Raw genomic sequence first — 15,508 nt, 5'->3', positions numbered from 1 at the left:
ACAAGCAACAGCAACTTCTGTGTTCTTGGAGGTTTAAGTGACGTTTGTTAAAATTAAGTTTGGTGGCTGAGAAGAGAGAGATGTGACGGCTCTGTCTGCTAAAAAAGATTCATATTAGTGTTCCACATGAGGTCTCTCTCTTTAGGGATAGTTTCTGTTATGTTATGAGAAACTTAAATAATAACCTGAGGCTGTAAGAGACAAAAAACATGACCTCTCTTTGGACTCTGTGTCCACTAAATTCAAAATATGGCCTAAGATTTAAAACAAGGGCAAAACTCTCAAAGCTGTAAAGAGTTTCAAAAGACACCAGACATAGCCTTCACCCACTTTTGATTGAACTGTTGAAGGATTTAACTTGGAGCAGCTCAGATCGTGTTTTCAGACCGACTCACGCCAAAGCACGATGATAAAGCTCACACGCTGAGGAGAAACACTGAGGAGAAACACCTTAGTGTTTACCCACTGCCACTGAGGCATCCACACACACACACACACACACACACACACTCCATCATGGAGTACTACAGACGCTGCACGCTGGAATGAAGTGGAGGAACACAGGAGGGCGGGGTCAGAGAGGAAGCCATACGGCGTGGGAAAGAAAAGCATCAATACAAAAACGCCTCCAGGAGCTGTTTGAGTTTTATCTTATCTTTGGGGTGAAGTGATGAAGGAGGGGAGGACGGGGGACGGAGAGCAGGGAGGGATGGAGGGATGAAGAGAGAGGGTGTGTGTGTGTGTGCGGTGACGTGTGTGAGGTTGTTTGGCACGGTTCCAGCCTGATGACGGTTTAATGGCAGAGCTACGTGTGGAGCGTGAGGCTGCAGACCCTCTGCAGATATAACAGTGTTCTGAGAGGCTGAGCTCTGAAACACTCAGGGTCATGACAATAAATACAATGAATCCTAAATTATGGGATGTAACTTTCATTTAAGGTCATAAAAATCTAACAACATCAAAGCAGGAAGTTTAAAGTCCAACGTTTACTCTTACACATGCATTCCTTTTTGCATCGTCTCTTTAAATATTCCTTCACATCACATCAGAGATTAAATCACAGGATTGCACGATCTGATACCTGAAGTCTCTAAAAGTAGTATGGGAGGTAGAGCCTTCAGTTATCAGGCCCCTCTCCTTTGGAATCATCTACCAGTCAGGGTCCGGGAGGCAGACACCCTCTCTACTTTTAAGAGTAGGCTTCAAACTTTCCTTTTTGATAAAGCTTATAGTTAGAGCTGGATCAGGCTTGGACCAGGTCTTAGTTCTGCTGCTATAGGCTTAGACTGACACACTGGGATCCTGTCTTTCCCTCTCTCTCCTCTCTCTGCCTGTCTCTCACTTTAACTCTTCCTGTCCCATTAAAGTTACTAACCATAGACCTTTCTGGAGTCCCTGAGCTCCCTTGTCTCGTAGGTTCCTCTGGATCATTGTGAGTGTGTGTGTGTGTGTGTGTGTGTGTGTGTGTGTGTGTGTGTGTGTGTGTGTGTGTGTGTCTATTGGAATTGGGTCGACTCGTATTCTTGAGAAGTTCCATTTGATAACAAAAGACGTGTGTGCACGTCGTTTACTATGGCACGTGCAGGGAACGCAAACCTGCTGAGAGAGTGTGTGTGTGTGTGTGTGTGTGTGTGTGTGTGTGTGTGTGTGTGTGTGTGTGTGTGTGTGTGTGTGTGTGTGAGTGTTTGTATATTCCCATTGTGGCTGCTTTGTTTTGTGAGGAAGTCTCATCTGATAACAAAGATAACCCGTGAGATGAGGGCTCACTGAACACTGCAGCACGTGCAGACAGGGGTGTGTGTGTGTGTGTGTGTGTGTGTGTGTGTGTGTGTGTGTGTGTGTTTGACAGTGAGGATACAGTAAATCAGTGGGTGTGTGTACGTGTGTGAGTGAGGGAGTGAATAATTGAGTAAGTGTGTGTGTACGTGAGAAAGTCCACTGATCCATCTGCCCGCCTTTATGAAGAGGAGTGTGAGAGTGTGATCTGAGGAGAGGTTTGATCCTCAGCCGGTGTTTACATAACGTTTGTTTAGATATCAGCCGTCATGGTGACAGATGTTTACTTTATTACAATAATAAAATATTATAAATGTTATGTTATTAAATGTTAGAGCAGCAGAAGGTAAACACTTACAACAACGATAGAAGGAGAGGAGCAGGGGAGAGAGAAACAAGTAAACAAAGTCAATTTAGAGAGTCTCTACACTGACTTTGTTTACTTTCTACACTCGTTACTTTGTTGTTCCAAAGTAAACAAAGTAACAAGTTAAAGGTAGAAAGTAAACAAAGTAACAAGTTAAAGGTAGAAAGTAAACAAAGTAACAAGTCAAAGGTAGAAAGTAAACAAAGTAACAAGTTAAAGGTAGAAAGTAAACAAAGTAACAAGTCAAAGGTAGAAAGTAAACAAAGTAACAAGTCAAAGGTAGAAAGTAAACAAAGTAACAAGTCAAAGGTAGAAAGTAAACAAAGTAACAAGTCAAAGGTAGAAAGTAAACAAAGTAACAAGTCAAAGGTAGAAAGTAAACAAAGTAACAAGTCAAAGGTAGAAAGTAAACAAAGTAACAAGTCAAAGGTAGAAAGTAAACAAAGTAACAAGTCAAAGGTAGAAAGTAAACAAAGTAACAAGTTAAAGGTAGAAAGTAAACAAAGTAACAAGTTAAAGGTAGAAAGTAAACAAAGTAACAAGTCAAAGGTAGAAAGTAAACAAAGTAACAAGTCAAAGGTAGAAAGTAAACAAAGTAAGGATCTTAGAGAGTAAACAAAGTAAACAAAGTAAGGATCTTAGAGAGTAAACAAAGTAAACAAAGTAACAAGTTAAAGGTAGAAAGTAAACAAAGTAACAAGTCAAAGGTAGAAAGTAAACAAAGTAACAAGTTAAAGGTAGAAAGTAAACAAAGTAACAAGTCAAAGGTAGAAAGTAAACAAAGTAACAAGTTAAAGGTAGAAAGTAAACAAAGTAAGGATCTTAGAGAGTAAACAAAGTAAACAAAGTAAGGAGTGTAGAGAGTAAACAAAGTAAACAAAGTAAGGATCTTAGAGAGTAAACAAAGTAAACAAAGTAAGGAGTGTAGAGAGTAAACAAAGTAAACAAAGTAAGGATCTTAGAGAGTAAACAAAGTAAACAAAGTAAGGAGTGTAGAGAGTAAACAAAGTAAACAAAGTAAGGATCTTAGAGAGTAAACAAAGTAAACAAAGTAACAAGTTAAAGGTAGAAAGTAAACAAAGTAAGGATCTTAGAGAGTAAACAAAGTAAGGATCTTACAGAGTAAACAAAGTAAGGATCTTAAAGAGTAAACAAAGTAAACAAAGTAAGGATCTTAGAGAGTAAACAAAGTAAACAAAGTTAACAAGGTAAGGATCTTAGAGAGTAAACAAAGTAAACAAAGTAAGGATCTTAGAGAGTAAACAAAGTAAACAAAGTAAACAAAGTAAGGATCTTAGAGAGTAAACAAAGTAAACAAAGTAAGGATCTTAGAGAGTAAACAAAGTAAACAAAGTAAGGATCTTAGAGAGTAAACAAAGTAAACAAAGTAAGGATCTAAGAGAGTAAACAAAGTAAACAAAGTAAGGAGTGTAGAGATTATAAAGTAGGAGATTAGAGAGGAGTAGTTATACCAGCAGAGTGTTGAAGGTGTGATGTGTATAAATCTGGCGTTGGAGGACACCCAGAGGACCTGAACTGGGTACAGGACATTTCCTGTCCTTCCTGGTTCCTGAGATCTTGGCTCAGGTCCCAGAGCGGGTCCCTGGACCGCTGCCAAAGGGACCTACACAACTCAGAGGACAAATACGCCGGGACACTGCAGTGACACCTCTGCTGCTTCAACACCATCCTGTTTTAAACAGGTCAAGCAAAAAGGAATAAGCTCTGGTGTGTTTGTGACCAGCGATTGACCTGAATGTAGAAACAGGCTTTGTCTCCTGCTGAGCTCATGTGAGGGTTTCTACAACACGGATTCAGACCACCAGAGGGCGCCGTGACGACGTGGGAGCGGGCTGAGGGAGTGGAAGGAAGGGAAGTTATCTCAGGAGAGAAACACGGAGCAAGCTGCAACTCAGGAGCTTCTCTGTTATCAGTTCTCACCTGCAGCAGAGTTTACATCTTCAATATCAACAAGCTCTCTAAACTTAGTCTGAGCGGTCTTTAGTCAATCGTTACCATGCCAACCGCTCAGCCAGAATAAATCATTGGCTCATGCAAATAGTACATTTAAAGGACATAAACAAAAACAAGCAACAGGAGTGTTCTCTGCAGCCCCACACAGGAAGTGTACTAACAGCCTGGAGAGTAAACACAATCTAAACACCACCAAGTGAAGATTTAAAATATCTCCTTTATTCAACAAACAGTCCAGCTCCTGAAAATTACAAATCTGTGCAGCAGATTCTGCAGTTTAAGAAGCTGGAAGGAGCAAATGTTTGATATTGGAGCATACAGAGTGAGTCATTCCAACATGTAATCGATCAGTGGTTGCTTTTCTCTGGTTTGTGGTTTATATCTGGTGACAGCAGCAGGGTGGTCTCCTCTACCACAGACGTCAAAATAAACACTACCATATGATCATATTTATACTGCATGTATTTATGTGCATATTTTAGCTGCTGAGATAACTCAGATTAACTTTTGCAGACTGTCTTGTTATATTTTTAATTCTTCTGGTTTCAATAAGAAATGATAAACAGACCGACTTGTGCTCTGAAATGGATCCAAGCTTTAAAAACAGAGTTCATAATGTCAGTTTATTGGACTCCTTTATTAAAATACAAGATAAGCTTATAATGAGCAAATACTAGAGATTTAAAAGACGATCTTAAATCACCTTAATGTGGTTATTTAACTGATTGTGTTTATTATTTTAATTCATGCATCAATTTATCACCTGTCCACTCAATGTCACAGCTAAAGAGTAAATTGGAGATTTTTTCTCTTTTGATATTTATATATTTATTTATTTCAATATGTATTTTTTTTACTTATTACAATTGTTACTTATTTATGCATTATTTAAATGTTTATTTATTTAAATGTTTATTTATTTAAATGTTTATTTATTTAACTGTTTATTTATTTAAATGTTTATTTATTTATTTTTTAAAAGATTTCTTTATTTGTGCATTTATTTAAATATGTATTTATTTATTTAAATGTTTCTTTATTTAAATATTTATCTATTGTTGAATTTAAAGTGTCAGTAAATAAAAGAAGTCCTCAGTAGCTGCAGGATTTTGAGGTTTTCCTTCAGACCACTTGTTGATAAATCTTATTCAAGTACTTGAACCTGACCCAGATCTTGACCCTCTTACCTTAGACCTCTCCCTGATGGCCTTGCCCCCGAGCCTGCCCGCACACAGGGAGACCAACTTGTCGACCACGTTGAGGAGGACGCAGACCGCCTCGCAGCCTCGCTCAGACCCGCTGACCCAGGCGATCTGGTCCCCTCTGATCCTCCTCCGGTGGATCCCGGGTACGGAGCCCGCCAGCCTGCCGTCCTGCAGGGTCCCGGAGAGGTGCATCTCCTTCACCTGGTCCAGGACCGCGTCCCCGACCAGCTCCCCGAGGAGTCCGTCCACATAGTAAAACCCCCGGGACAGCAGAGCCGGGACAACCCGCTCCAGAGCCAGGCGCTCCAAATCCGCGTCCGGGACGAGCTCGATTAAAGGCATGATACCTGAGACAGGTGAGACTGGAGGAGACCTCTTGGTGAGGACAGGGTCTCTGACTGTATCAGACTACAGGACCAAACTAAGTTCTGGTCCCTGATTAAACTCTGAGTCTGTGTGGAGGACTGACTGACAGCTGGACTGAGAGGTTTTCAATGAGCCGGTGCTGCGTGTCACTGAGTTCTTAAGAGGACTGAGTCTGCCTCAAGCCACCAGGTGCGCACATAAACCACTTCCGGTTAGTGGTTTCAAAATAAAGGCATGGCTTACGGATGAACTGTTCAAAGCAGGAAAAGAAAACACTGGCTTTATTAATAATAATAATAATAATAATAATAATAATAATAATAATAATAATAATAATAATAATAATAATTGATAGGACTTATATAGTGCTTTTCTGGGTACTTAAATAATAATAATAATAATAATAATAATACATTTTATTTCAAAGTGCCTTTCTCTGCACTCAATGGCACTTTACAGAGAGATTAAAAACACTATAAATAAAATAACACAATAAAAAAAATAATAAAAACAACAAGCAAAAGTAGCACCAAGTAAAGTCGCTTTACAGGAAGTGCAAAGAAAAGCTAATTAATTAAAACGAGAAATTTATAAGCAGAACTTTAATCTTGAGAAATATCAGATTTCTAATGATCTAATATTTTGGGCTTTAAAATGTTTAATTAAAATCAAAGAATACTGAGAACACTGACACAAACATATCCTCACCCTGCATACTATCATCAATCATAGCATTAAATATTGATATTAGTATTTCCAATTTGACTCACATCACTATTTCATACATTTAATGATTGTTTTGCAAAAAATCAGTTATTACAGAAATGTTGTATCATGATTTTTTTTTTTTTGTATAATTTTTTTTATTCACATTTAACCTTACACGTATGACACCAAAACAAAAAAACAATAAAACAGTAAAACACAGGGGACAATTAAATTAACAGTAACACAAAACAACAAACAAACAAAAACAAGAACCACAAACAGAACAGAAAAAAATAATAATAATAAGGACTTGTTTTTTTTTCCTCTATTGTATTTAATAAAGTTATTTTAAAACACTAGAAAGCTACTTGTCCTCCCTAAATAACAAAATATTTCATTTTGAAAACATACAGGGTAAAGTATTACATTCACTTAGTTCCTAAGTTTTAGTGAAAGTAGTGCAAATGTTTTTTATTTTATTTTATTTTTTTGGACAGCAAACATTTATTTAAAGAAGAAAAATGATGAAATTAGAGGTTGAGCTTGTCGGTGTGAGGAGTGAGTTAATGTCTGTATCCTGGTTTTAAATTGTATTCCTTTAGAGTTCTTTTAGGGGAATTTTAAAATATGTTTTAATTCTTGATCTTGACTTGTGTGACTTTATGACCTGCCTGTTTTATTTTGCTGCCCATGTGAAACACTTTGTAACTTGGTTTTTGAAAAGTGATCTACAATTAAATTATTATCATTATTATTTAATTGTATTGTTAATTATGTATCATAATATATCGTGACATAACTTACCCTGCCAATCGCTCTTGGTACAAAGAATCATGATGCATAATTACATGAATATCTTGCAATTTATCACAGGTCACAAAATCACTGCATCGTGACATCATCGCTATCGTCGGCCATGTAACAACAATGATATTGCAGCATGAGTTAGCCTGCGACTCCAACTTCAGTCTCTCATCACAGCAGTAAATATACAGAATAGATTCTTCATCTTCTGCAGGTGGAGCAGGAGTTTGCTACATGATTCTATAAATGCTTTGTGTTTATTGTGGTTGTTCTGTGGAAGGGAAAGTACCCTGCATGAATGACTGTATCAAAAACAGCTGTCTATTGTTTACTGACACCAGGACGTACAGTAACTGACCTGGCACACAGCGCTGGAGCGTGAAACATCTCTTCAGTGGAACTACAGGGGGAGGAGACGTCGGGGAATCAGAGCTGGGATTCAAAGGAAGAGCAGAGTTAGAGAGGGGGAACGGACGGGACGTTTCAAAATAACATTAACATCTGTTATTATGTTCATACAGGGGGTCATGAATAAAAACAGGGACGGGATGTTTGAGGAAAGAGAGTCCATTTAAGGATCAACAGGCTGATGAAAGAACATCAGCAACATTTAGGTCACGCTTTTATTTTGTAGGAACACTACACTACTTCCGGTCGCACTCTAGTTTACTGACAGTGAAAGAGTGCAACGTGAGGGAACAAGCGACGTGCTGGATGTGATGTCCACTATGAGGGGAGGAGGAGGAGGAGGAGGAGGAGGACTCTCTTCTCTCCGTTCTCCTCAATCATTTCATTTCTTCTTCTTTTGTTTACAGTTAAAAACAGAGTTGTATCTTCACTTCCGGTTGATGTTGTAGTTTTATAGACTGTTTATAAATGTAGGTCACACGTTAATAAAGCACGTGCACATGAACTCTTCCTCCTCTCACTCACAGAGAAGTTCATCCCTTCTTTATTTTAGAGAAACAAACTAAAGAGAGGGAGAGAAATATAAACAGCCGGGCGGCCACGTGCGCGCGCACTGGGCGTGCCCGCCGCCATTGACGACTCCACGAGCGGCATGTAGCCCTCGCGCTCTCCCTCCCTCCTGTCCGCGAGGAAGTAAACAGTGAGGATGTCCACGCGCCAGAAGCTGACTGAGCAGATGATAAGAGACTGTGATAACAACAAAACTATAATACTAATAATAACAACAACAAGAATTACTATAATAACAATTATAACAATTATAACAATTATAACAATTAAAACAACTATAATAATAATAATAATAATAATAATAATAACTATTTTTTTTTCTTATGACATCCAGCTCGCTCTATAAAACATCTCAGAGAGAGATACAGAACATTTCCCTTCACTTTATTTTTCTAACTTTGAGCAAAGATAATAAGTTTATATGTTTGTTGAAAAGTTAGTGACTGTTATAAGGACTGTTAAAGGACACCCTTAATGACTGTCATAAGGTCTGATAAAGAACACCCTTAATGACTGTTATAAGGACTGTTAAAGAACACTCTTAATGACTGTAATAAGGACTGTTAAAGAACACCCTTAATGACTGTAATAAGGACTGATAAAGAACACCCTTAATGACTGTAATAAGGACTGATAAAGAACACTCTTAATGACTGTAATAAGGACTGTTAAAAGACACCCCTACTGACTGTTATAAGGACTGTTAAAGGACACCCTTAATGACTGTGATAAGGACTGATAAAGAACACCCTTAATGACTGTAATAAGGACTGATAAAGGACACCCTTAATGACTGTTATAAGGACTGTTAAAGAACACCCTTAATGACTGTAATAAGGACTGTTAAAGAACACCCTTAATGACTGTAATAAGGACTGATAAAGGACACCCTTAATGACTGTTATAAGGACTGTTAAAGGACACCCTTAATGACTGTTATAAGGACTGATAAAGGACACCCTTAATGACTGTAATAAGGACTGTTAAAGGACACCCTTAATGACTGTAATAAGGACTGTTAAAGGACACTCTTACTGACTGTAATAAGGACTGATAAAGGACACCCTTAATGACTGTTATAAGGACTGTTAAAGGACACTCTTACTGACTGTAATAAGGACTGATAAAGGACACCCTTAATGACTGTAATAAGGACTGATAAAGGACACCCTTAATGACTGTAATAAGGACTGTTAAAGGACACTCTTACTGACTGTAATAAGGACTGATAAAGGACACCCTTAATGACTGTTATAAGGACTGATAAAGGACACCCTTAATGACTGTTATAAGGACTGTTAAAGGACACCCTTAATGACTGTTATAAGGACTGATAAAGGACACCCTTAATGACTGTTATAAGGACTGTTAAAGGACACCCTTAATGACTGTAATAAGGACTGATAAAGGACACCCTTAATGACTGTTATAAGGACTGATAAAGGACACCCTTACTGACTGTTATAAGGACTGTTAAAGGACACCCTTACTGACTGTAATAAGGACTGTTAAAGGACACTCTTACTGACTGTAATAAGGACTGATAAAGGACACCCTTAATGACTGTTATAAGGACTGATAAAGGACACCCTTACTGACTGTTATAAGGACTGTTAAAGGACACCCTTAATGACTGTTATAAGGACTGATAAAGGACACCCTTAATGACTGTTATAAGGACTGTTAAAGGACACCCTTAATGACTGTAATAAGGACTGATAAAGGACACCCTTAATGACTGTAATAAGGACTGTTAAAGGACACTCTTACTGACTGTAATAAGGACTGATAAAGGACACCCTTAATGACTGTTATAAGGACTGATAAAGGACACCCTTACTGACTGTTATAAGGACTGATAAAGGACACCCTTAATGACTGTTATAAGGACTGATAAAGGACACCCTTAATGACTGTTATAAGGACTGATAAAGGACACCCTTAATGACTGTTATAAGGACTGTTAAAGGACACCCTTAATGACTGTAATAAGGACTGATAAAGGACACCCTTAATGACTGTAATAAGGACTGTTAAAGGACACCCTTAATGACTGTAATAAGGACTGATAAAGAACACCCTTAATGACTGTAATAAGGACTGTTAAAGAACACCCTTAATGACTGTAATAAGGACTGATAAAGAACACCCTTAATGACTGTAATAAGGACTGATAAAGAACACCCTTAATGACTGTTATAAGGACTGATAAAGAACACCCTTAATGACTGTAATAAGGTCTGTTAAAGAACACCCTTAATGACTGTTATAAGGACTGATAAAGAACACTCTTAATTACTGTAATAAGGACTGATAAAGAACACTCTTAATTACTGTAATAAGGACTGATAAAGAACACCCTTAATTACTGTAATAAGGACTGATAAAGGACACCCTTAATGACTGTAATAAGGACTGTTAAAGGACACCCTTAATGACTGTTATAAGGACTGATAAAGGACACCCTTGATGACTGTAATAAGGACTGATAAAGAACACTCTTAATTACTGTAATAAGGACTGATAAAGAACACTCTTAATGACTGTAATAAGGACTGTTAAAAGACACCCTTACTGACTGTTATAAGGACTGTTAAAAGACACCCTTACTGACTGTTATAAGGACTGTTAAAGGACACCCTTAATGACTGTTATAAGGACTGATAAAGGACACCCTTGATGACTGTAATAAGGACTGATAAAGAACACTCTTAATTACTGTAATAAGGACTGATAAAGAACACTCTTAATGACTGTAATAAGGACTGTTAAAAGACACCCTTACTGACTGTTATAAGGACTGTTAAAAGACACCCTTAATGACTGTTATAAGGACACCCTTAATGACTGTTATAAGGACTGTTAAAAGACACCCTTACTGACTGTAATAAGGACTGATAAAGGACACCCTTAATGACTGTAATAAGGACTGATAAAGGACACCCTTAATGACTGTAATAAGGACTGTTAAAGGACACTCTTACTGACTGTAATAAGGACTGATAAAGGACACCCTTAATGACTGTTATAAGGACTGATAAAGGACACCCTTAATGACTGTTATAAGGACTGTTAAAGGACACCCTTAATGACTGTTATAAGGACTGATAAAGGACACCCTTAATGACTGTTATAAGGACTGTTAAAGGACACCCTTAATGACTGTAATAAGGACTGATAAAGGACACCCTTAATGACTGTTATAAGGACTGATAAAGGACACCCTTACTGACTGTTATAAGGACTGTTAAAGGACACCCTTACTGACTGTAATAAGGACTGTTAAAGGACACTCTTACTGACTGTAATAAGGACTGATAAAGGACACCCTTAATGACTGTTATAAGGACTGATAAAGGACACCCTTACTGACTGTTATAAGGACTGTTAAAGGACACCCTTAATGACTGTTATAAGGACTGATAAAGGACACCCTTAATGACTGTTATAAGGACTGTTAAAGGACACCCTTAATGACTGTAATAAGGACTGATAAAGGACACCCTTAATGACTGTAATAAGGACTGTTAAAGGACACTCTTACTGACTGTAATAAGGACTGATAAAGGACACCCTTAATGACTGTTATAAGGACTGATAAAGGACACCCTTACTGACTGTTATAAGGACTGATAAAGAACACCCTTAATGACTGTAATAAGGACTGATAAAGGACACCCTTAATGACTGTTATAAGGACTGATAAAGGACACCCTTAATGACTGTAATAAGGACTGATAAAGGACACCCTTAATGACTGTTATAAGGACTGATAAAGGACACCCTTAATGACTGTTATAAGGACTGATAAAGGACACCCTTAATGACTGTTATAAGGACTGTTAAAGGACACCCTTAATGACTGTAATAAGGACTGATAAAGGACACCCTTAATGACTGTAATAAGGACTGTTAAAGGACACCCTTAATGACTGTAATAAGGACTGATAAAGAACACCCTTAATGACTGTAATAAGGACTGTTAAAGAACACCCTTAATGACTGTAATAAGGACTGATAAAGAACACCCTTAATGACTGTAATAAGGACTGATAAAGAACACCCTTAATGACTGTTATAAGGACTGATAAAGAACACCCTTAATGACTGTAATAAGGTCTGTTAAAGAACACCCTTAATGACTGTTATAAGGACTGATAAAGAACACTCTTAATTACTGTAATAAGGACTGATAAAGAACACTCTTAATTACTGTAATAAGGACTGATAAAGAACACCCTTAATTACTGTAATAAGGACTGATAAAGGACACCCTTAATGACTGTAATAAGGACTGTTAAAGGACACCCTTAATGACTGTTATAAGGACTGATAAAGGACACCCTTGATGACTGTAATAAGGACTGATAAAGAACACTCTTAATTACTGTAATAAGGACTGATAAAGAACACTCTTAATGACTGTAATAAGGACTGTTAAAAGACACCCTTACTGACTGTTATAAGGACTGTTAAAAGACACCCTTACTGACTGTTATAGGACTGTTAAAGGACACCCTTAATGACTGTTATAAGGACTGATAAAGGACACCCTTGATGACTGTAATAAGGACTGATAAAGAACACTCTTAATTACTGTAATAAGGACTGATAAAGAACACTCTTAATGACTGTAATAAGGACTGTTAAAAGACACCCTTACTGACTGTTATAAGGACTGTTAAAAGACACCCTTAATGACTGTTATAAGGACACCCTTAATGACTGTTATAAGGACTGTTAAAAGACACCCTTACTGACTGTTAAAGGACACCCTTAATGACTGTTATAAGGACTGTTAAAGGACACCCTTAATGACTGTGATAAGGACTGATAAAAGACACCCTTACTGACTGTTATAAGGACTGTTAAAAGACACCCTTACTGACTGTTATAAGGACTGTTAAAAGACACCCTTACTGACTGTTATAAGGACTGTTAAAGGACACCCTTACTGACTGTTATAAGGTCTGTTAAAGGACACCCTTACTGACTGTTATAAGGACTGTTAAAGGACACCCTTAATGACTGTGATAAGGACTGATAAAGAACACCCTTAATGACTGTAATAAGGACTGATAAAGGACACCCTTAATGACTGTTATAAGGACTGTTAAAGAACACCCTTAATGACTGTAATAAGGACTGTTAAAGAACACCCTTAATGACTGTAATAAGGACTGTTAAAGAACACCCTTAATGACTGTAATAAGGACTGTTAAAGGACACCCTTAATGACTGTAATAAGGACTGATAAAGGACACCCTTAATGACTGTTATAAGGACTGTTAAAGGACACCCTTAATGACTGTTATAAGGACTGTTAAAGAACACCCTTAATGACTGTAATAAGGACTGATAAAGAACACTCTTAATTACTGTAATAAGGACTGATAAAGAACACCCTTAATGACTGTAATAAGGACTGATAAAGGACACCCTTAATGACTGTAATAAGGACTGATAAAGGACACCCTTAATGACTGTTATAAGGACTGTTAAAGAACACCCTTAATGACTGTTATAAGGACTGATAAAGGACACCCTTAATGACTGTTATAAGGTCTGTTAAAGGACACCCTTAATGACTGTTATAAGGACTGTTAAAGGACACCCTTAATGACTGTAATAAGGACTGATAAAGAACACCCTTAATGACTGTAATAAGGACTGATAAAGGACACCCTTAATGACTGTTATAAGGACTGTTAAAGGACACCCTTAATGACTGTTATAAGGACTGTTAAAGGACACCCTTAATGACTGTAATAAGGACTGATAAAGGACACCCTTACTGACTGTTATAAGGACTGATAAAGGACACCCTTACTGACTGTTATAAGGACTGATAAAGGACACCCTTAATGACTGTAATAAGGACTGATAAAGGACACCCTTACTGACTGTTATAAGGTCTGTTAAAGGACACCCTTAATGACTGTTATAAGGACTGATAAAGGACACCCTTAATGACTGTTATAAGGACTGATAAAGGACACCCTTAATGACTGTAATAAGGACTGATAAAGGACACCCTTACTGACTGTTATAAGGACTGATAAAGGACACCCTTAATGACTGTAATAAGGACTGATAAAGGACACCCTTAATGACTGTAATAAGGACTGATAAAGAACACCCTTAATGACTGTAATAAGGACTGATAAAGGACACCCTTAATGACTGTTATAAGGACTGTTAAAGGACACCCTTAATGACTGTAATAAGGACTGATAAAGAACACCCTTAATGACTGTAATAAGGACTGATAAAGGACACCCTTAATGACTGTTATAAGGACTGTTAAAGGACACCCTTAATGACTGTTATAAGGACTGTTAAAGGACACCCTTAATGACTGTAATAAGGACTGATAAAGGACACCCTTACTGACTGTTATAAGGACTGATAAAGGACACCCTTACTGACTGTTATAAGGACTGATAAAGGACACCCTTACTGACTGTTATAAGGTCTGTTAAAGGACACCCTTAATGACTGTTATAAGGACTGATAAAGGACACCCTTAATGACTGTTATAAGGACTGATAAAGGACACCCTTAATGACTGTAATAAGGACTGATAAAGGACACCCTTACTGACTGTTATAAGGACTGATAAAGGACACCCTTAATGACTGTAATAAGGACTGATAAAGGACACCCTTAATGACTGTAATAAGGACTGATAAAGAACACCCTTAATGACTGTAATAAGGACTGATAAAGAACACCCTTAATGACTGTAATAAGGACTGATAAAGAACACCCTTAATGACTGTAATAAGGACTGATAAAGAACACTCTTAATTACTGTAATAAGGACTGATAAAGGACACCCTTAATGACTGTAATTAGGACTGTTAAAGGACACCCTTAATGACTGTTATAAGGTCTGTTAAAGAACACCCTTAATGACTGTTATAAGGACTGATAAAGAACACCCTTAATGACTGTTATAAGGACTGATAAAGGACACCCTTAATGACTGTTATAAGGACTGATAAAGAACACCCTTAATGACTGTTATAAGGACTGATAAAGGACACCCTTAATGACTGTTATAAGGACTGATAAAGAACACCCTTAATGACTGTTATAAGGACTGATAAAGGACACCCTTAATGACTGTAATAAGGACTGATAAAGAACACCCTTAATGACTGTTATAAGGACTGATAAAGGACACCCTTAATGACTGTTATAAGGAATGATAAAGGACACCCTTAATGACTGTTATAAGGTCTGTTAAAGGACACTCTTAATGACTGTTATAAGGACTGATAAAGGACACTCTTAATGACTGTTATAAGGACTGTTAAAGGACACC

General features: G+C 37.4%; 1 protein-coding gene across 2 annotated transcripts in view; it reads right to left on the bottom strand.

The window, feature by feature from the left end:
* Positions 1-15,508, bottom strand: part of egln3 (egl-9 family hypoxia-inducible factor 3) — a 36,772-nt gene that overhangs the window by 16,247 nt on the left and 5,017 nt on the right. The window contains exons 2-3 of one of the 2 annotated variants that reach the window (XM_034675959.1): positions 7,559-7,632; positions 5,305-5,684 (exon numbers count right to left, since the gene is read on the bottom strand). In XM_034675959.1, the coding sequence (XP_034531850.1) occupies positions 5,305-5,664 (360 nt within the window). In that variant the 5' untranslated portion in view covers positions 5,665-5,684; positions 7,559-7,632. Of the gene's footprint in view, positions 1-5,304; positions 5,939-7,558; positions 7,633-15,508 lie in introns of both variants that reach the window. The other variant, XM_034675958.1, reaches the window with a different exon arrangement.

This window comes from Notolabrus celidotus, chromosome 22 (genome assembly GCF_009762535.1).
Source record: "Notolabrus celidotus isolate fNotCel1 chromosome 22, fNotCel1.pri, whole genome shotgun sequence".
Classification (NCBI taxonomy): Eukaryota; Metazoa; Chordata; class Actinopteri; order Labriformes; family Labridae; genus Notolabrus; species Notolabrus celidotus.
The sequence above is the reverse complement of the archived record's forward strand: the minus strand, read 5'-3'. Positions and strand labels throughout refer to the sequence as shown.